The following is a 24,236-nucleotide window of genomic DNA, read 5'->3' as shown; positions in this document are numbered from 1 at the left end:
CGTGAAAAAGAAATGTTATCATGAATTGCATTCAACGTTTATTTCAAAGCGTGTACGTGAGTGAACTTTTTACGGTACGTTTACATTGAAAAAAACTTAAGCAACTTTTGCGAGTAAATTAAGTGAAAATCTGTGACAACCTATAAGATCAATAAATATTTTCTAAATTAAATGAAGAGATAAAAAACAAAACGACACAAAATGAAGACAGAAGTTCATGTCACCAATTAAATTAAAACGGGCTACAAGAAAATCACATTTACGTTCCTCGTATCTTTACATTGTACATCATTGAAATATAAGGTTATTAATTTGATGAAATAAAGCAAGTGGGTTTAAGGAATTATTAAAAGATTTAACTATTAAAGATACATATTAGCATGAAAGCACGCAAATACAGTAGATAAAACATGTACGTAAGTGTATGTCCTACAATGAATATAAATTGTAGATGTAAGAAAACAAAATTATTTGATTCCTGAATTATGTTAGGTATGAAAGACACTACAAAAGGTTTTTAAAGGACTTTTACCGTTTATTTCTCTTCCTTTAAGCTTTAGAAGAAAATTATATGGGTGAACAAACAAATATTAATAAACTTCGTATCTTATTGATAAACCAGTCCTGTAAATGTCTCATTGTTGACAGCTGTAGATGAACAATCCTTTTTCCTTACGATTATTAGGAAAATCATATTGATTTGCACAAGAGTCTCTAATTTTACAAATCTTCAATATATCATTAAAATCTTTTGATGTTCTCAATTAATAGTTGACTTGGTACGTAAAGAATTAACAATCAGTGCGAGATTAAGAGATGGTATGTAAATTACAATATCTTCAAAAGACGTACTAAGAAAATAAATCAATTGATATAGTCTTTCCTTAAAGAATTGATAATGTTTGGTAATTGAAAAAAGAGATCAGCATTTCTCATTAATGGCGTAATTGTAATTTATTTATTTATTAGTACCATGGAAGAATAAGATTGACAATCCCTTACATCCGTGTTAGAACTAATACAGATATTTCTTTTGAAACCTGTTGACATCAAACGTTGCACTTTAAATATTTTAAAATTACCAATGTGGCCAACATGGTAAAATCCGACCTGCTACCTTTTAAATTTAGAGTACATTTAAACATGTTTTTGAATTTGTTATGTGTATTGCCGTTACTTTATAATTTGCTTAAGATTTACCTCACTTACCATCCTACATTTGACAAATTATCAAACCTTATCCACGAAAATTGGAAAGAAATCGAAAAACTTCCTAAACTATCCAATATCTTTACCGAGCCACCCGTAGGTCCAAAAGCCTAAAGACATACTGGTAAGAGCTGATTTATCATCTAAATAGGCCCTTGCAAGGGTTGTGGGAACAAACGGTGTCTGACTTGCAAACAAATACTGCATACCGAAACTTTTAACAGTCACTACTCTGGTCAGAACAGCCATTTCACAAACTATGAAGGCCATCGAAGTGACTATAAATGTAAACAAGAGCTTCCATTCAGTCGACATTTGAGATCCCTGGTCAACACTTAGATAGTTTTACAGGTAAAACTTTAAAGATCCGGGATACCTAATATTTAGATAAAGAAGAAAAGTAATATAGCCTTATTTAATTTAAAACGAAAAACATTGTTGACCCACAACAAACGACAAACACTGGATTACAGGCATCTGACTTGAGACAGACACATATAGAATAATTGCGGAAATGAACATGTTTGTGGAAACCGAAACCTTCCCTTACCTAACCTGGAAACGTGGTTTAACTGCATAACATTAGAACAAACGGCTTATTTATTCAGTTGAAAAAGGTTTAACTAAAAATATAAGTAGGTGGGTGTCAATGCACACAAACAATAATAAAATGACAAAAGACACAAAAGCTGATTTAAAGTCTAATATCAACTACTAGTAATAAATAGACCATGTTTTCGTAGACTTAAAGTATGACAACTTTATGTTAGAAAAAAAGAATCACTATTTATTTGGCCACACTGAAACTTGGAACAATTACAATGTTTATGTTGATGGAATGGGTACACATAGATCAAGTTCGTATTTTCAGTTATATCTTTACAAATTTTGAATTTTAGCTTTAATTATCTGTCTGTCTTTAATTATGTTTTTTTGTTACCCCTTTGATATCTTCTTTAGGTTTTTTAAACTTTATTAAGTTTCTAAGTAACTATTTAATGTATTTTCAGGTTCTTTTTATATGCGGTTTATATATATATATATATATATATTAATTATGAAAACGAGTAGGGGAAATTCCGATGTGTTCCTTCTTTTACTTGCAGGAAATAGTTAACTGCTTTCAATGATAATTAAAATACTTTACAAAATTAAGCTTTCAATAACCATTATCACTTCATCAGTGAAAAAGATAAAAACGTGTGTTTTTTTTCCGTCATATATAGTGCCTTTCCTATAAGTTCGTTTTAACATTTATTTGACTCTCTGTTTTGTGTCATAGGCATCAGATACTGTCACTTCCTGTTCATCTAATTTAAATTAATTATTTCTCTTTTAATGGTTAAACAGTTTTCTCTAATTGAATGTATCCAATCGTTCTAAACTAGTTGTTTACTGTGCAACACTATGCAGAGAATTAAAACAAATTAGTGTTTGTCAAATTCTCCTCAGACGTTTCAGAAACTTTAATTTAATCTTTGTATTGAAAGTCTTTTAACAGGTTCGCGTGTTCGACTTCGTTTTATACAATCTATCGTTAAGTGGTTTTTATGTCAGTTCGAAGCTTACATTCTTTTTAAATTAAATTAAGGAATTTACGTATAAAACCGTTTAGCTATAAATACTCTATTTGATTACTTCATATACTTTTATATTCAGTGGAAAGTATTTTATTAAATGCTAGTAAACTAATTTTTAAGTGGGTAGAATGTCAATTATCTTTCGGAAGCCCACTTATTCTTAGTTTAATCATGTAAACTGTCAAATGCAGTCTATTCCATGGACAAATATATGTTCTGATTTCTAAAAATGTAGCTAAATGGAAGTATATTGGAGAATAAAATAGAACAATCATGGAAAATACTGCAGACTAAATAGTATGTTCAGTATCAAACTAGTAAATATAAAAGTATAATAACAATTTAAGAGCGTACGACATGCACCAACGTGTTTTTCGTGTGCGGTGGAACAGGATCTGCTAACCCTCCCGGAGCACCTGAGTTCACCCCCGGTTTTGGTGTTGTTCGTGTTGTTCGTGTTGTTTAGTCTTTAGTTTTCTATGTTGTGCTTTGAAGACTGATGTTTGTCTTTTCATCCTTGTTCGTTCTTTGTCATGTCATTGTCAGTTTGTCGTCGACTTATAAAGTTTGAATATCTCTTTGGTATCTTCCGCCTCTCTTTTCCTTGGTAAATTATTGTAATTGCTTAAATGCATTTGATTTTGGTGTATTGTTTGGATGCCGTCTCGTTTGTCTTTACGGTTTTCCCTTTTCATTTATATGCAAAAAAGTGTAATATGCAGTAAGGACCTATTTTAATGCTAATATTCCTGATCAAGAGGGGCTAAATTTTACCAGGTACTAATTTCAACTAACTGGCCTAAGTTCAAGCTGTTATATTTTGCATTTGTCGATATCGGATTCTCCAAACGGAAGGGAAGTAATTAAAACGAGGCTGTTTTTCGCTATTATATATGTGTCGCACCACTGTGAAGTTGTAACAAAAAAGGTGTTATATAAATAAGGAGATGTTGTATGATAGTCAATGAGACGACTATCCACAAGAGTTCAGATACGTGGATATAAGCGATGTTATGCCAATGTTAGGTAACAAACCCCATAACGTATAGTCGGCTATAAAAGGCCTCGACAAGAAAAATATGAAACAATTCAAACGAGAAAATGAACAGCCTAATTTATAACAAAACAATTTACGAAAAACAAATATGAGAGACATGAACCAATGACAATAACTAAGCTACAGGCTCCTGACTTGTGACAAGCAAATACAAGAATTTGTACAGTCAGTGTAAAAACAGGAAGCTATGACACTTTACACATTTAAGAACGTTGTACCAAGATGACATATTTTATACTGGTACAACCAGTACTGAATGAGTTGCATGTGAAACATGATTGCTTGATAAATGTATGAGAACTCTATTTACTTTCAATAAACATATTAAAACCATATTTTCAATGGAAATACACTTTTTCAACTCGTTCTCCTTTCAAATCACTTTTATCTTAATTAAAATACAATTTACTGTTGAAAACACTTTAAAGATAATGATTTAAGATGCCCTTTCTTCAACTGTAATAAATACAATATTAATTAGAAGAACGAAGTCTCATTCCAATTTCTAAGGTGTATTTAGACTAATGAGAATTGTAGAGACGTTTACTTAATTATTGTGTGCACGGTTCAATTTCATCTAACATTACGTAATACTTCAAAGAGATTGAACAAATGACTAGGTAGGATGTCCTGATAAAGTATAGATAAATATGTCTACTTAAGTCAAATTAAATACAATATTAGAAATAAAACCTTTTTACTCTTCAATTAACATGCATTTAAAGTAATTGTAGTTAAAAAAAATTTGAATTAATTATTGTTAAAAAAAATAAATATCGGCGATGATGTGATACATTTGTTCTGACACAAGATAGCTATATTTTTTTTTTTTTAATTTTTAAAAAAAAATCTTGAAGACAAATTAATTGAAGTTAAATATCATGTGCTATAAAAGGGTTCTTTTAAAAAAATCATTAATTTCAGCACGGTTGACGAGTACTTCTTCATGAATCTTTGTTGCTATGATTGCCTTGTTTGTCTAGAATATGTAATGAATCAAAATATGATTTGCAAAAAGGATAAAAGTCTAATAGATCAAGAAAGTTTCAACAGAAATAATTCTGTATACCGTTTAATGTTCTAAATGTACTTTCTGGAAAATATGAAAGATTTGATCAGTCATAGAACTAGTTTCAACGTTGCGTAATATTTTTTTTCTCGTTTACGAATGGTATATATATGAAACACTAATGGCTATTTGGATAAATGATTGACAGACATATGTATAGTCCCTACAGAAAGATGAAAGCGCTGGAATATAGAACTCATCTTTCTTCTATTTTTTTCATAAAAACTATTAACATGTGAATGTATACTTACTTTCAAACTATACATATATATTTCTTATGTGAAGTTTATACTGTAGATATGTATGCAAAGGCATTTAAGTTTTAATCATAAAAGCTACTATAAAAAATATACTGTTAGATGAACCCATGTTGACTTCAATTTATAAGTGCCGCAGACAGGCCTTGTATAAAAAAAAAAGATGGTAACGAATTTTTAAAACTGGTTTAGCTATAATTGCTTCCGTTTATCGAAAGCTCTTAGAGACAATAGTATTAACAAGATTAGAACTCTAAGACTAGATGACCTTTTCAAACTTTTTATACATATTAATTGTACTATAATATATTACAATTCCGTAGGATCCAGAATCATCCTAATACAAATAGCATTCCAATTTAAACTATTAGAAATAAGAATGCTGATTTATACTAATTAAAATGTAATTATCTTCTTTGCTCATTTCGCATTGGATCTAAAATAAGATGCCGTAATCAAAATATTAGCGAATGTTATAACAGATAAACCATTTAAGAAGGATGTTAGAGAAAGTTTTCAGCTGTTAAAATGTATTCAACCAGATTTATATTGTACTACAGTATTGATAATCGCATTTTATTTTAATTGATTTTGTATATTCAAGAACATGAATAGAAAAATAAATCCAGTAAAATCCAAAATTATTCTTTAATAGTACAGTTTTCAGTTATATATTGGATCCTAATAGTTTTATTAAAATTCAGTTTATTTTCGACTCATGCGTTTGAATATCCCTTTCGTATCGTTCGCCCCTCTTTTCAAATCTGAATATCCAAATTTCTACAAGTAGATATTTGAATAACGATTTATACTGGATTTAAACACCGATGATTTAAATTAGACCAGAGTTCCGATTTCTACTAGTAGACCATTGAGTTCCTATTTGTGCATGCCCTTTTAATGGACTTCTGGTACTAGACATTATTATTGATCCGACCGAGTTCCAATTCGAACTGCTAAATATACATTGATATATACCGACCTTTCACAGTAACGTGATCCTTAATCAAGTTTTTATATATGCTAAATTACTTTATGTTGCCGATAAATAAAAAAATGAAAAATCAATACAACAGAAGATATTTCAATCTTCAAGGTCTATAAGATATGATGGCAAGACAACTGTTGCTGGTACTTTTTATAATTTTGTTCTGAATGAAATTTTTATCTTTAATGTTTAATATTGAATTGAAAAAGGGAAACAACCCTTTAACATGTTTAAGCTGCTTTAAAGTACATGTTAAATATTAATTGAATTTTCACTAAAACACAACAATGTACATGACTTGTAATCTCTGGACATTTCACAATATTTTACTTCTTTGGAAATATATAAGAAACTTGTGAATTTTATAATATTTTACTTCTTTGAAAATATATAAGAAAATTCTGAATTTTATAAGTTGAACACAAAAAGACTAGTGACAGATTACGGTCATCACCATCCAAACCGAGGCTAGCATCTGACATTATAATATGTTTTCCTTAACGCCACAAGAATCATTTCTGTCGTTATGTTAAAAATCGTCCTAATTATTCACATACTTGAAAATAAGGGCTAGTCAATGTCAGTTTGTTTGTTTGTCAAACCTCATTAGGAACAGTTCCGTCAATAATTAGAGAAACGACTTGCAATGATTGTTCTCGTTATGCATGCCCACTACGACTTAAAAGTACTGCACCGCCAGACAGCAATATAACTTGTTTTTTGCACCGAATAGATGATTGATAAAATGAGTCTGCAACCTTAATTTGTTTTCTCAAGATATATCATCATGGTTCTCCCGGATTGGAAACTTCAAAATCTATAGTGTGATCTCGTTCGCATAATCCACATTTTATACGAGGATGCCCGAAGGTATGCTATCTGCAGAATTTCTGGTGTATTCAAAACAGACTCACGACTGTGAAAACTATCCCACGCTTGTGCAAAGTTGTTGGGAGGAGTTTCACGACTTGATTTGTTATACAAGTCGAGAATACTACATATAAATGACAATACCCATACGAGTATTTCTGCTTGATAAGAAAACAATCAATTACAAGTATAAGATAACGGATTGAACCACGCTTGTGCAAAGTTGTCGGGAGGGGTTTCACGTCTTAATTTATTATACAAGTCGAGAATACTACATATAAATGACAATACCCATACGAGTATTTCTGCTTGATAAGAAAACAATCAATTACAAGTATAATATAACGGATTGTACCACGCATGTACAAAGTTGTTGGGATGAGTTTCACGTCTTAATTTATTATACAAGTCGAAAATACTACATATAAATGACAATACCCATACGAGTATTTCTGCTTGATAAGAAAACAATCAATTACAAGTATAAAATAAAGGATTGTCCCACGCTTGTGCAAAGTTGTCGGGAGGAGTTTCACGACTTAATTTATTATACAAGTCGTGAATACTACATATAAAAGATAAAAAAAAACCCAATCAATTACAAGTATAAGATAACGGATTGTACCATGAAGTATTTCAACATCCTTTGCTTTCACACTTTTAGATTTGATGATGGTAAATCAAGTAAAGCGGGTTGGATGCATCACATTTATAAAGTAGAAGACAGGACAAAACCGTTCATAATGTGAATTAACATTAGTGTATCAACAATAGTTCGGTTACCCTTGATATGAAATTGATTTTCAAAGCAAACATAAATTATTATTGATTTTCGTATGCCTAACGTCCAGTGGCAAATATTTCATGCATATACAGGACGAGAACAAATTAACAAGAAATACAATAGGTAGATTCTACAATAGGGGGTCGATCGGGATGAAAGACATGAAATTTGAAATACCACTGGAAAATAAGATGGATAAAGTGGATAGGAAGATAAATTTAGTCTTGCAAATTGCCATCAATGAATGAGTTGTTGCATAGGTTCTTAACGTGCAGACAACGTGGCACTCTCTTTCTCCGCAGATTTATCTTCCCCATTCATACGTACGCGGCAGAGAATTTATACATCCAGCACAGCCAATCGGACACCCCACTTTGACAAGGGTGTTACTGCCGACCAAAAGACCAAAAGATGACCATATTGCTATACCCCAGCCACCTATTAGATTTATTGGAAAAATAATGTTCCTTGAAAATTATAACAGTATTGAACATTTCTTGAAGATTATTTTACTGAAAGCTCTGTATTAATCTAATTATTTTACAAGAATTGCGTTCGTAAAGATTAGGTCGTTGAAATCCGACAGACGACGAAAACTTAAGATCATTAGTTTTAAAAGAAATGCTTCAGTAGAGTAGAACTGACAAACATGTTATTTTAAGCTTACTATAAACTCTCAGGTGCTTTGCATTAAAGAACAAGTTGACACTGTAGAAACAACAGATTTTGTACAAAACATAATAACACAATTAAAAACTATCAATAGTTGGAATCCCTGCTCACAATTGTATCTCCATAAACTGATCAATTCAGAAACTTTAGCTATGATTTTATCACTGCGAAAAATGCGACAGGATCGGTTTCACAAAAAAAAAAAAACCCAACAAAAATAACGAATTACAGACTTATAAATTATAATTCTTATGCAGCTTTTATCGTTTTCCCGAAATCGGAATAACTAATCTCTCATTTGTTTCATAATTGTTCAGCATTGACAGTCATAAATGCATGCAAACATTTCTGAGTTTATAGTAAGTTAAGTTAATCATGATCATCATAATCTTTTACACAATTTGTTTTGTATTTTTATTGCGTTTTTGTTTATTGAACTTTTGTCTTGATAGTATTGTTTTTTTATACAATGTGTTATCTTACTAAAAGAAACACATTTTAACTTAATTTAATAATTGATTGTTGGTTGCTTAACGCCCAGTGTTAACTTAATGATATATCTTGCATATTAAATTCTGTATTTATAGACATTTTTGTATCATTCTGTCATCTAATAACCGATTATTACAAAATAAACAGCAATATATAATCACGTCTGGTCGCACATTTCGTAGCCCTTGCAATAATTATTTGAGGTGTCCGTCGCTAACTTTAGGCAACGCAATATCGGACGTATCAAATCGATCCTCTTTTTGTCACACTTCAAATGTTCCTTCATTCGGAGACCCATTTTGAAAAACTCACATATAGCTTTTAAATTCATTGTTTCCTTTGTTGTTGTACTGAATACGAATGAAATATTTGAGATTGGACGTTTAACTAACAACAATCAAACAATGGCCAAAAATCAGTTATATACAAATACAAAAATGTTTTATATAGTTTTCGTTGGTCGTTGATAAGTTCATCCATTATATATATCATTACCGCTAGCGTATATTCTTTATATCCTTTGTTTGATTATTTATACCATGACCAATTTTACCAATTGTTCAGATGATAATTGTTGGAATAAACATTTATGAAAGTTTTCCAGCGTACGAGACCACTGTTGTTCTTTTTTTAAATTTATGAGAAGAACTATTCCCAGCTGTTCGAAATTATGAAACATAATTTCAAGTTATGAATAGCTGAATTAAATACAGTGCTAGTACTTAGTTTTATATCTGCTTAGGAATTATTTTATATCTGCATATACATTAAAAAATAAATCTTATTATGCATGAAGTAACTTTGACGCAATTCATTTGAGTTTACATTATTCAAGTACAAATTAAAGAAATTTTAGGTCAGTGATTCGGATGCTTTTTTTTAAATCTCTTATATCTTTATTCAAGAGGAAGCGTGTTCTCAGTTAATTGATGGATTTTTTGTCCATGTTCTAGGCCTCGCTGTGACCTAGAATAAATACAAGAAAATCCCAAATTATCAGCAATGACATATGAGAACAACATTATTTTAATTTGACAGCAAAGAAAGCTTCCCGATCACAAAATTACAATTTATATACAAAGCTTTGCTATCATTTACCTTCGACAAACGACCTTATTCAGGAATATAGTGACTTGTGAATTCCTTGGTCTGAAACCTCGCTTTAAAACCGTTTCCCTCGTGCTTAACTAAACTAGAGATTTTACTGAATCTTTATCGTACAGTGTACCTACGAACATGTATATCTCAACTTTATTTCAATTGTATAAGCAAACTAAAGTTTCTTTTAATAATGTTTTACTCTATATTCTTGTCAAATGTTAATTCAGGAAAGTTGAACAGAAATGATATACGTGATTTTCTTCACATCTTCTAATTAATACAAGAAATATATTCTTCATAAAGGTATTTTCATTTTCTACCTGACACACTCGTTTTTATTCTTATTAGCATCAGATACTAAGAACCTCCCCCCCCCCCCCCCCCCCAAAAAAAAAAAAAAAAATGAAATAAAATAATAGTACGTCAGTATTTTTATTTCTTAAATATTTGTGACAACTAAGACAATTGACTTAACAATCTTTAGCAGATAAATCCAATTGAAAATTTTCAATCCAACATAATCGAGTTATATGGATGAATGACATATTAACTTTTCTTCCAAATTTTCTTTTTCTTATTTAAGTTATTTATATTCTTTGTTTTATTAATAAAAAACATTGAGGAAAATAAAAATTAAGAGAAAACACAAGATCTAGGGAGATTTGAAAAGGTTCAATTTGAAACTTGCCAGTTGCAGGAATTATCTATTCTTAACGTGCGTAAAGAAAAAAAATCCTTTGATGAATTTAGAAATAATTCAAAAATTCACGTTCCAAGTTGACCTAATATTGGTTTGGCTATTCGTTTATATTCTCTTTGGTCATATAACTCCTTAAGTATTTTAACATCCTTGGCTTTCAAACTTTTGGGTTTGTTAGAGTAGAATCCAAAAAAAAAAGGTTCCGGTCTCAACACATTTTTAAAGTAGAAGACATAAACAATCTTTCATAATGTCAATTATCATTAGTGTATCTACATTTGATATGAAATTAAACACTTGTATCAAACATAATAATTCTTTGAAAATGATAAAAGTATGAAACATTTCCTGTAGATAATTTTACCAAAACGCTGGATTAATCCTATTATTTTACAAGAAGTTCGTTTGTGATAATTAGTTCTTTGAAATCCGACAGATGACCAAAAACTATGAGAATTAATATTTAACAAAAAACTTATGAGAGAGCAAGAATATTCAAACTAATAAGTCGATGACAAATTGACAAAGCAATGACAAAAAACGAAAAACGAAAAATTGTAATTTTGTGATCGGGAAGCTTTCTTTGCTGTCAAATTAAAATAATGTTGTTCTCATATGTCATTTCGAGCTGATAATTTGGGATTTTCTTGTATTTATTCTAGGTCACAGCGAGGCCTAGAACATTGACAAAAAATCCATCAATTAACTGAGTACACGCTTCCTCTTGAATAAAGATATAAAAATTTCTTTAATTTGTACTTAAATGATTTAAACTCAAATGAATTGCGTCAAATTTACTTCTTGCATAATAAGATTTATTTTTTAATGTATATGCAGTTTATGTTTACTTTTATAAATTGTTACTTGGATGGAGAGTTGTCTCATTGGCACTCATACCACATCTTCCTATATCTATGAAATAATTCCTAAGCAGATATAAAACTAAGTACTACCACTGTACTGTAGTCAGCTATTCAAAACTTGAAATTATGTTTCATAATTTCGAACAGCTGGGAATTATTCTTCTAATAAATTTTAAAAAGATCGAACAACAGTGTCCTCGTACGCTGGAAAACTTTCATAAATGTTTATTCCAACAATTATCATCTGACCAATTGGTAAAATTGGTCATGGTATAAATAATCAAACAAAGGATATAAAGAATATACGCTAGCGGTAATGATATATCTAATGGATGAACTTATCAACGACCAACGAAAACTATATAAAACATTTTTGTATTTGTTTATAACTGATTTTTGGCCATTTATTGATTGTTGTTAGTTAAACGTCCAGTCTCAAATATTTCATTCGTATTCAGTACAACAACAAATAAAATAATGAATTTAAAAGCTATATGTGAGATCTGCAAAATATGTCTCCGAATGAAGGATTATTTGAAGTGTGACAAAAAGAGGATCGATATGATACGTCAGATATAGCGTTGCCAGAAGTTAGCGACGGACACCTCAAATAATTATTGCAAGGGCTACGAAATGTGCGACCAGACGTGATTGCGTATTTATACATCACGCACAACTTGGAAACTGACAACTTTAACTTCCGAATGGGGGAAGTCAATTTGCCCATATGTCTATACCCCAGTCAAACCTTGTGGTGTTCAAGGAATTTCAAAGTCATACGATGTACGATTTAAGATATTTCTTCAATACACGTCTCTGTATTAATCCACAGGCTTCTGTTTTATCTCTGCGGAGATAACTTTGGATAATGGATAATATCTTAGAAATATAACTGATTTTATTTACAACATTTATTTGAAATAATCAAAGTTACCATTATGACAATTTAAACTTTAACATTATGTAATGAGTCATTAAACTTTAATACACGTATATATTGCTGTTTATCATGTAATAATCGGTAATGATGACAGAATGATACAAAAATGTCTGTAAATACAGAATTTAATATGCAAGATACATCATTATGGTAACACTGGGCGTTAAGCAACCAACAATCAATCATTAAATTAAGTTAAAATGTGTTTGTTTTAGTAAGGTAACACACTGTATAAAAACAATACTATCAAGACAAAAGTTCAACAAACAAAAACGCAATAAAAATACAAAACAAATTGTGTAAAATTGATCAGTTTATGGAAATATAATTGTGAGCAGGAATTCCAAATATTGATAGCTTTTAATTGTGTTGTTATGTTTTGTACAAAATTGGTTGTTTCTACAGTGTCAACTTGTTCTTTAATGCAAAGCACCTGAGAGTTTATAGTAAGCTTAAAATGATATGTTTGTCAGTTCTTCTCTACTGAAGCATTTCTTCTAAAACTAATGCTCTTACGTTTTCGTCATCTGTCGGATTTCAACGACCTAATCTTTACGAACGCAATTCTTGTAAAATATGTTTTCTTATCAAGCAGAAATACTCGTATGGGTATTGTCATTTATATGTAGTATTCTCGACTTGTATAACAAATTAAGTCGTCAAACTTCTACTTTATAAATGTGTTGAGACCGTAACCTTTCTTTTGGATTCTACTCCAACAAACCCAAAATTTTGAAAGCCAAGGATGTAAAAATACTTAAGGAGTTATATGACCAAAGAGAATATAAACGAATAGCCAAACCAATATTAGGTCAACTTGGAACCTGAATTTTTGAATTATTTCTAAATTCATCAAAGGATTTTTTTTTCTTTACGCACGTTGGGAACAGATAATTCCTGCGACTGGCAAGTTTCAAATTCAACCTTTTCAAATCTCCCTAGCTCTTATGTTTTCTCTTAATTTTTATTTTCCTCAATGTTGTTTATTAATAAAACAAAGAATATAAATAACTTTAAAAAGAAAAAAGAAAATTTGGAAGAAAAGTTAATATGTCATTCATCCATATAACTCGAATATGTTGCATTGAAATTTTTCAATTGGATTTATCTGTTAAAGATGGTTAAGTCAATTGTCTTAGTTATCACAAATGTTTGAGAAATAGAAGAACTGACGTACTATTATTTTTTTAAGGGGGGGGGGTGTTCTTAGTATCTGATGCTAATAAGAATAAAAACGAGTGTGTCAGGTAGAAAATGAAATACCTCTATGAAGAATATATTTCTTATATTAATTAAAAGATGTGAAGAAAATCACGTATATCATTTCTATCATATCAAGTCATACGATGTACGATTTAAGATATTTCTTCAATACACGTCTCTGTATTAATCCACTGGCTTCTGTTTTTACTCTCCGGAGATAACTTTGGATAATGGATAATATCTTAGAAATATAACTGATTTTATTTACAACATTTATTTGAAATAATCAAAGTTACCATTATGATAATTTAAACTTTAACATTATGTAATGAGTCATTAACTTTAATACACGTATATATTGCTGTTTATCATGTAATAATCTGTAATGATGACAGAATGATACAAAAATGTCTATAACTACAGAATTTAATATGCAAGATACATCATTATGTTAACACTGGGCGTTAAGCAACCAACAATCAATCATTAAATTAAGTTAAAATGTGTTTGTTTTAGTAAGGTAACACATTGTATAAAAACAATACTATCAAGACAAAAGTTCAACAAACAAAAACGCAATAAAAATACAAAACAAATTGTGTAAAATTGATCAGTTTATGGAAATATAATTGTGAGCAGGGATTCCAAATATTGATAGTTTTTAATTGTGTTATTATGTTTTGTACAAAATCTGTTGTTTCTACAGTGTCAACTTGTTCTTTAATGCAAAGCACCTGAGAGTTTATAGTAAGCTTAAAATAATATGTTTGTCAGTTCTACTCTACTGAAGCATTTCTTCTAAAACTAATGCTCTTAAATTTTCGTCATCTGTCGGATTTCAACGACCTAATCTTTACGAACGCAATTCTTGTAAAATAATTGGATTAATACAGAGCTTTCAGTAAAATAATCTTCTAGAAATGTTCAATACTGTTATAATTTTCAAGGAACATTATTTTTCCAGTAAATCTCATGGGTGGCTGGGGTATAGCAATATGCTCATCTTTTGGTCTTTTGGTCGGCAGTAACACCCTTGTCAAAGTTGGGTGTCCGATTGGCTGTGCTGGATGTATAAATACTCTGTCGCGTACGTATGAATGGGGAAGATAAATCTGGGAAAGAGAGTGCCGCGTTGTCTGCACGTTAAGAACCTATGCAACAACTCATTCATTGATGGCAAGTTGCAAGACTAAATTTCTATTCCTATCCACTTTATCCTAACTATTTTCCAGTGGTATTTCAAATTTCAGGTCTTTCATCCCGGTCGACCCCCTATTGTAGAATCTACCTATTGTATTTCTTGTTAATTTGTTCTCGTCCTGTATATGCATGGAATATTTGCCACTGGACGTTAGGCATACAAAAATGAATAATAATGTTATGTTTGCTTTGAAAATCTATTTCATATCAAGGGTAACCGAAATATTGGTGATACACTAATGTTAATTCACAATTAATGAACGGTTTTGTCATGTCTTCTACTTTATAAATGTGATGCATCAAACCCGCTTTATTTGATTTACCATCATCAAATCTAAAAGTGTGAAAACAAAGGATGTAGAAATACTTCATGGTACAATCCGTTATCTTAAACTTGTAATTGATTGTTTTTTTTTTATCTTTTATATGTAGTATTCACGACTTGTATAACAAATTAAGTCGTGAAACTCCTCCCGACAACTTTGAACAAGCGTGGCTGAATCCGTTATATTATACTTGTAATTGATTGTTTTCTCATCAAGCAGAAATACACGTATGGGTATTGTCATTTATATGTAGCATTCTCGAATTGTATAATAAATTAAGACGTTAAACTCCTCCCGACAACTTTGCACAAGCGTGGTACAATCTGTTATCTTATACTTGTAATTGATTGTTTTCTTATCAAGCAGAAATACTCGTATGGGTATTGTCATTTATATGTAGTATTCTCGACTTGTATAACAAATTAAGTCGTGAAACTCCTCCCGACATCTTTACACAAGCGTGGGATAGTTTTCACAGTCGTGAGTCTGTTTTGAATACACCAGAAGTTCTGCAGATAGCATTACTTTGGGCATCCTCGTATAAAATGTGGATTATGCGAACGAGATCACACTATAGATTTTGAAGTTTCCAATCCAGGAGAAACCTGATGATATATCTTGAAAAAACAAATTAAGGTTGCAGACTCATTTTATCAATCATCTATTCGATGGGAAAAAAAGTTATATTGCTGTCTGGTGGTGCATTAAGTGCATCAATAAACTGTTAACACATAGATATGTCTCGCCTTTTTGTAATTTTGATGATGCAAATGTTGAAATTAAAATAGCAATACTTTAACATGTAAGTTATACAAATATTCAAAAACAATGAACCATGACTGAAGGTACATGGCTAAACAATCTCCATGGAAATGAGATGTGCCAATGCTAATACAAGTGCATACCAAATACCACTGACTTATCACAAATCGTTCCCTTTAAACAAACATAAACAGAACATTAACTTGTAAACTATGTAAAAGTTTCAAAGTCAATGAACCATGATAAGGGGGTGGTACTATATAATCTTAATGGAAACGAGACTTGCAAATGCCAATAAATTTGCATACCAAATATCATTGACTTAACATTAGCGATTCATCTTAAACTGATCTAATCACAAACTAATATATGTAAACTAAGCAAAAGTTTCAAAGTCAATAGACCATGACTGAGGGGACAGGGCCAAGTATTTTCCATGGAAATGAGATGTGCTAATGCTTATACAACTTCATACCAATTAACATTGGCTTACCACTAATGGTCCCCCTTGAACTGACCTATAAACAAACTAATACATATAAACTAAGCAAAAGTTTCAAAATCAACATACATTGATTGAGGGGGCCGAGCCAAGTAATCTCCATGGAAATGAGATGTCAAAGCTTATACAACTGCATACCAATTATCATTGACCTACCACTAGTAGGTCCCTATAAACTGACCTAATCACAATCTAATACATGAAAACTAAGCAAAAGTTTCAAAGTCAATAGACCATGACTGATGGGACGGGGCCAAATAATCTCTATGGAAATGAGATATGCCAATGCTTATACAACTGCATACTAAATATCATTAACTTACCACTAGTATTTCCCCATAAACTAACCTAATCACAAACTAATACATGTAAACTAAGCAAAGTTTCAAAGACATTGCACCATAACTGAGAGGGCGGAACAAACTAATCTCCATGGTTATGAGATGTGCTTATGCTAATACAACTGCATGCCAAATATCATTGACCTACCATTAGTGGTTCACCATAAACTAGACCGTACGTTGACCTATTATGGTTTATTTTTACAAATTGTGACTTGGATTAAGAGTTGTCTCATTGGCACTCATACCACATCTTCTTATATCTAATCACAAACTAATACATTGTTGACGGCGCCGACGCCAGAAACACATTACCTATGTCTCGCTTTTCGACTCCGTCAAGGCGAGACAAAAATGATGCCCCATCATATCTTACTAGCAAGTTTCATTATGTTTGACAAAAATCCATACCCATTGAGAAATGCTATTCAAGGAAATTTCATACTCCCTAAACCAAAAATCGAATCGTTCAAAAAATCTTTTATGTATTCTGGACCATCCTTGTGGAACGATTTGCCAATATCATTACGAAATATTACAAATGTTTATTCTTCCAAATACAAATTAACAAATCATTTATTGAAATCTACCAATTGAAAAAATATAAAATAGCAATTATTTTTTCACACCAATTTATGCAGTTGTATTGAACGTTGATCATTATACTTGAGATCATTATACTTGACTTATATATAGTCACATATATAAGAAGATGTGGTATGAGTGCCAATGAGACAACTCTCCATCCAAGTCACAATTTGTAAAAGTAATTTAAAATCATTATAGGTCAAAGTACGGCCCTCAACACAGAGCCTTGGCTCACACCGAACAGCAAGCTATAAAGGGCCCCCAAAATGACTAGTGTAAAATCGTTCAAACAGGAAAACCAACGGTCTAATCTATTTAAAAAACGAGAAACGAGAAACACTTATGAACCACATCAACAAACGACAACCACTGAACATCAGGTTCCTGACTTAGGACAGGTGCAAACAAATGCAGCGGGTTTTAAACATTTTAATAGGCGCCAACCTTCACACTACCTGAAACAATAGTGTAGCATCACAACATAGAAAGACACACTATAAAATATCAATTGAAATGACTTAAGTCAAAAGACATATTAACAAAAACAAGTGAACATACACTGAACGAATAAATTTGATTTATGACACAATGTAAATACAAAATTAATAAAACAAGGGGGTTAGATGTAAAACAATATCAGAAAGACATCTATAACCTTGGACAAAATGCCGCCAAATAAAATAACGTACACAGGTAAATAAAAATAATTTTGTTGTAAGGTATACATGAAGTACGGAAATAATTTTTAAAAAATAAATAATTTTGTTGTTCCTAGTACGAGAACAAAAGTGAAAATTTATCGTCATACTAAACACTTATCAAAGGTGGTATATATTAAAAATAGTGAGACTAGATATAACACTAAATAAGTAAACATTAAATAACATAAATACATTACAAATTGTATCAACAGGTCAAATTAACACGAAAGTACGATTTGAGAGTACTCGCAGTTACTGAAAGCTGGTTAAAAGCCAAAAACAATTAATAATAAAAAATCATGCATCAGAGACTAAATCAACTAAAACACATCCCAGGGATGTAGTGTTTTAACGTCATGGGCAGTCAAAGATGACATGACTTGTGCGATGCCAAAATAAAAGTATCGACAGGCAGTAGGATAGTTTTGAGTTAACCTGTTAATAAATATGTATAATGTAATATATATAGAGAGTAATCTCTATATAAAAAATGAACGTGGATGTGTATTTATACATCTCAAAAAACCGTTTGAAAAGAATATAAATTTAGTGATGTATGTCATGTGTATCACTGTTTGCATTGTGCTTTTTCAAGATTTTTTGTTTATGCTTTTCGATGATGACGGCCTCATGGAAGATTACATGTAGTTATATAGCTAACTGTGTAACCCTCTTAAAATAAAGTATTGCTGTTGTTGTTGTTGGATGTTTAGCAGTATAGTTCAAGAAATTTTTATCAAGTTTCCAGCAGGGTATGCATTATTTCTAGTTATTCAAAATGTTGAAACCTAATTTTAAGTTATGAATAGCTGGATTAAGGATATGGTTCTAAGTACGCAGTTAACGTTAGTGGTATTATTGCTGAGGAAATATTTCATTTCCACATATAAATTAACAGATCAAATCTAATTATGCAAAACGTAAACTTTGACGCAATTAATTTCAGTTTTAATCCCTGAAGTATCACACAAATTACAGAAATATTTTCGGTCAGTGATTTGGATGCTTTTATGATTTTTTTAAGACGAAGATATGTCTTGGTGAAATAATACTAAACTGGTTAGAGAGGGGGATTTTTTATCTTGTAGTGAGGATGAACCTTTGTTTAGTGTTGAGGTCTAGCTGTGACATAAATAATACAAGAATATCGCAAATTATCAGCTCGAAATAACATATGATAACAAACTGATTTTTATTTCACAAGAGAAATTTTACCGTTGCACAAATTTACAATCTATAAACGAAGTTCTGATGACATTTACCTTCAATAAATGAACTACCCTTTCCAGGAACTGGTAAATTAATATTGCAAAAGTTGTAATTTTTTGGTCTGTTACCTCGCTTTGAAACTGTTTGACTTGTGCATATTTGGAGAGTTTGTACTGAAAAACGATCGTATAATGAACCAACTAAACTGTATATCAATTTATAAAAACAAAATTAATAAGTAATCAAACGTTTCTTTTAAGAAATTTTGGCGCCCTTGTACATTCTCAATGAATGTTAACTCATGACAGCTGAACAAAAAATGAACTGATAGGGTATGCATGAATCCCCCTTACATCTTCTAATTGATAGAATAAATACATAATATATTTTTTTATGGAAGATCTTATTCTAATCATGAATGTTTACATTGGAATATGTACACATGATGTATGTAAGAGCCAAGTCATTTATAAATTTGTATTTCATGATTAAAGTAAATATTCCAAAATGCATATGAAAGGGACAATGATAATAGTATAATCAACTGACCCATGACCCAATCAATCAGAGCTTTTGGGCTCAAATGGATCAATTATATACATATACAATAATTAATATAAAAAACACAATTAAATTAATAGTTTAAGAAGAAAATAAACTGAAACACTCTTTTAACTAAGATTTAGCTAATATAATTTATTACAGTATTTGACATTTTTGTACTTATGAAAACCATTGGCTATTAAAAACATTACCGGTTATGATGTAATGAGAGTCACATAAACAAGTTTATACCATTGTATACTTAAGTCATCTTTCTATTTTCAGTTACCTCAGTTGTATCCAGTATACTCTCCTTAACCTTGGTGGCCTATGATAGATTCTTTGGAATAGTTTATGCCATGAAAGCACATATCATTGAACGAAGTGCGAAATATTCACTTATAGTGATTTGGGTGTTTTCAATAACAGTAGCTTTACCAATGGTGCTGTTTAGACGGCTATATGAAAGACATTGGAAAAATCACGTGGAGTTATGGTGCGATGACGATTGGTCACTAGGTGCTCTACAGGGTACATCAGAACCCACCGAAGCCTTTCACAGACCAGCAAGAATGACTTATTATACTATTATCTGCCTCATATTATTTATATTTCCGATCGTGGCTATGATTGGTGCTTATTGTGGCATCATTAGAACATTATGGCTCAATAAAATACCAGGAGAGAGGTTAACACACGACGTTAGTGGACAAATGAAAATGAAACGGAAGGTATATATAAAAGTGTGTTTTCAAAGTATTATATAAATGGAATTCTTTAAGCTAAATGGTAACTTTTTATGAATATGGGATCGTTACGTAAAACCATCTAAGAAATTCTAGTTTTCAGTGAGCTTGTCATTCATTGATCACATCATTATACTCTCTTTTGTAAATGACTTGAAGTGAACCGTTTTGGTTTTTTTTTATGAAAACGAATCGACCTTACTATGTTTATTTTGAATTTATACGACCATTTGTTTTTTTACAGGTTGTGATAATGTTAATCCTTATACTGACAGTATTTTCTGTTTGTTGGTTTCCTCTTCAAATATCTATACTTTACTCAGAGTACAGATCGGATCCAAAAATGGTAAATACAACACACTATGAAATAACTATATACAACTTAGGATTGTCGTACTCTTTCCAGTGATGTTGTTATTTCTTCGTCTCTCTTTTTTTAAAATATCTTCACATATATTATGTGTAGTGAAATAGAATTCTAACAAACAAAAAACAAACAAAAAAAACAAAAAAAAACAACATCGAAGATATGACATGCCTGAGACAACCAGTGGCGAGGTTTAATACTATGACAGGCATAAGAATTTCAAGAAACTTTTTTCGGGAATCATGAATTTTACTCTTCAATTATAATCTGAAGCAGGTTATTTCCTTTCATGGCAATAGACCTGCTTCGCGGCAATGAAGAGTCAACGATAAGCATGTTTTTTTTTTATCTCTGATAATTGAAAGATAATATGTATAATAAATTTATAAATTAGATATTATTAATTCTCAGACTCGATTATATAGCAGGAAATGTTTGTATATCGAAATTGCAAATATTTTGAAATTTATGAATGAGTAGTTATAATAGTTTAAGATGGGCCAAAAACTACCAAAAATGATATTTACACTGTCTCATAAGTCGAGAACACACTTACAACGTCATGGCAAAAAACAAAACGCGACGAAAAGACTAACAACTGACTACAAAACACACGTAAAACATAGAAGACGAACCATACCAAAAATCGGGGTGAACTCTGGGGCTCCTAATAAGTAAGCAGATCCTGTTACACATGTTGCACCCGTCGTGTTGCTCATGTACGGTGATAGGTCTCATTGAGTGATGTCGAGTTAAAGGTTACGGAATTGTAGTAACCACAATTGGAACATAACCGTCGTCATCTGTGAAACAGAGATAGTATTACGTTTTTTACGGTAATTTACCACTTTGAACCCTTGGTGCAATAGCTTTATTGTACGCAGCATATATACTCAATATACAAGCGTTGTTGGAATGTAGAAAGTTCACAAGCAGAAATTATCACTTTTGTCGTAAAGTTTTGTTTTCAACTTACCCTCATTGTCAATTTCTAGATGTACGTCAAGATATTATCAGTCAGACTTAAATGTATCTGTGGTATCTTTATTTCAAGTTCGATGTAGTAGATGCGTTAAACATAGTCGCCAACCTTTTTGAAGTGAGAGGACGTCATCTATATAGCGGAACGTGAAGTGAAATGATTATGATAGCCTCTTTTAATTCTTTCTAAGAAACTCTTTACGGTTTGAAGTCTGTCTCATATAAATAAAGGAAAAAGTTGACAATAAGAGGAGCACAGTTAGTTCCCATATATATCCAGAATGTTGAAAACATGTCCTCAAAACGTAACAAATATTGTCAATCAAAAGATTCAGAGCAATTTTTGTTTGAAACAGAGTTGTGTTTTACCAAGTATGATCTATCCTTGAGCTCTCACCAAAATAAAATGTAAGTAAAAACAAAGGATATAAGTCGTATTTAATTGTAATTTTAAAGTGATCATTCCGTCCTAGACTCTTGTTGCTGTACTTCGTTTACACTGTACATTACTATTTATGGAATACAAATTTTTCTCGTATTTCGTGGGTTTACTTTTTCCTTTATTTATTTGAGAAACCGTAAAGAGCTTCTAAGTTTTTCTTAATATTGGTTAAACATTATTTTTTCTGCACCAGGAAAAACGAATTATATTGTACAACGAATTTTGGCATATCCACGAAATCGAATATAAACGAAAATCAAGTTTTCCTCAATCCACGAAAATTGGCACCCACAATAAAAAAAAATGAATTAACAGCATCATGAACAGTAAACGTCTGCTACGTTGGAATACTTTTTGCGGACACCAATAAGTTTGTGCAATAAAACCCGCATACTTATCATGTTATTAAAAACCCGTACCTACAAAAAAAGAAATATAACATGGTTTGACCATTTTTTGTTTGTTTATCTATTTCAGATGGGGGAATGGTACGATACTTTCTATTTCCTTGCCAGAACACTGGCTTTCTCAAACAGTGCTATCAATCCAATTATTTATGCAGGTTTTAATGAGAATTTTAGAAAAGGTTAGTAAAGTTATTTCAGTTTTTCATTAGTTTTAATTTTGTTTTCATTTACTAAAAATGAAAATAAGTATGTACTAGCGCAATATTCATTCTGCAGACAACAGATGTATATGGATTTTAAGTTGTAAGAAGATTTATCGGGATCATAAATTTAGGCTAAGATTAAATGTTGATTGTCTTTAAAACTATTATCATTTCACCGCGTCTCGTCACACTGATATCAACGGTGCATTTTGTTTAGCCGTGGTACTTTGCAACAAAAGATACTATTTTCGTTGAATAACAATTTTATATATTAGTCTGTTGCGGTTATATTTCACAAATAATGATGTTAAGCACGAGAGCATTTTAATAGAAATCAAAAATGACGTTCTCTTGGGAAATTATCTAACATTTCTTTGACAAGGCAGTATCTATCTTTAGTTTTTAAAATTGATGAGTCTTACATTTATATAAATGGAACGTATATACTATTTGTAATCCTTTTGAAATACGTCCGGGTTTTATCCGCAATCATTATGACTATGTTATCTGTTCATAAGAATTCATGTGTATCTTCTAAATAAATAAACATGACTTTTTATATTTAGCATAACTTATTATAAATACAATGATTTTCATTTTCGAAAGAGAGACATCAATTGTACTAACGCATTATCCATGTTTCTGAAACTAGAAATGTTTGCATTTGAATCGATAAAATATTTATTGCACAAATAAACCCGGGCTGAGGTTTACATTTTGATTGTCCCTAATCTACAAATGTATTATTACTCGACAGTCTCGTCACACTGATATTAATGGTGCATTTCATTTTAGCCCAGAATTCATATTGCTGTTGCTACTTTTTCAACCTGTCACTTTAATATTAGATATATTTATCAATAAAAATCAGTAATTCAAATTTTGGTATGCCGGACGCGCGTTTCGTCTTCATAGACTTATCAGTGGCGCTCAATTCAAAATAGTTAATAGGCCAAATTAAAACGCCAGTAAGTGAGAATTTTATTGACGATGCCAATGATTCCAAAATGTCATGGACTTGCAAATTTTTGACAATTATGTATATTAGTTTTGTGAGACGAATCACAACGACGTTTTCTCACGTTTCAAGAACCATTAGATTTGACCCCGTCAATTTGTTTTTATGCATTCTT

General features: G+C 31.0%; 1 protein-coding gene across 2 annotated transcripts in view; it reads left to right on the top strand.

Annotated features, from left to right (window-relative positions):
* The window catches only part of LOC127708842 (substance-P receptor-like), a 64,325-nt gene that overhangs the window by 27,169 nt on the left and 12,920 nt on the right, over positions 1 to 24,236 (top strand). For both annotated transcript variants that reach the window (XM_052213990.1, XM_052213991.1), the window contains exons 2-4: positions 20,243 to 20,688; positions 20,948 to 21,049; positions 22,971 to 23,079. In XM_052213990.1, coding sequence (XP_052069950.1) covers positions 20,243 to 20,688; positions 20,948 to 21,049; positions 22,971 to 23,079 — 657 coding nt within the window. The remainder of the gene's footprint in view (positions 1 to 20,242; positions 20,689 to 20,947; positions 21,050 to 22,970; positions 23,080 to 24,236) is intronic.

Source organism: Mytilus californianus, unplaced genomic scaffold (assembly GCF_021869535.1).
Source record: "Mytilus californianus isolate M0D057914Y unplaced genomic scaffold, xbMytCali1.0.p SCAF_7, whole genome shotgun sequence".
NCBI lineage: Eukaryota > Metazoa > Mollusca > Bivalvia > Mytilida > Mytilidae > Mytilus > Mytilus californianus.
Note: the sequence above shows the minus strand (reverse complement) of the source record. Positions and strands in the feature narration are given on the sequence as shown.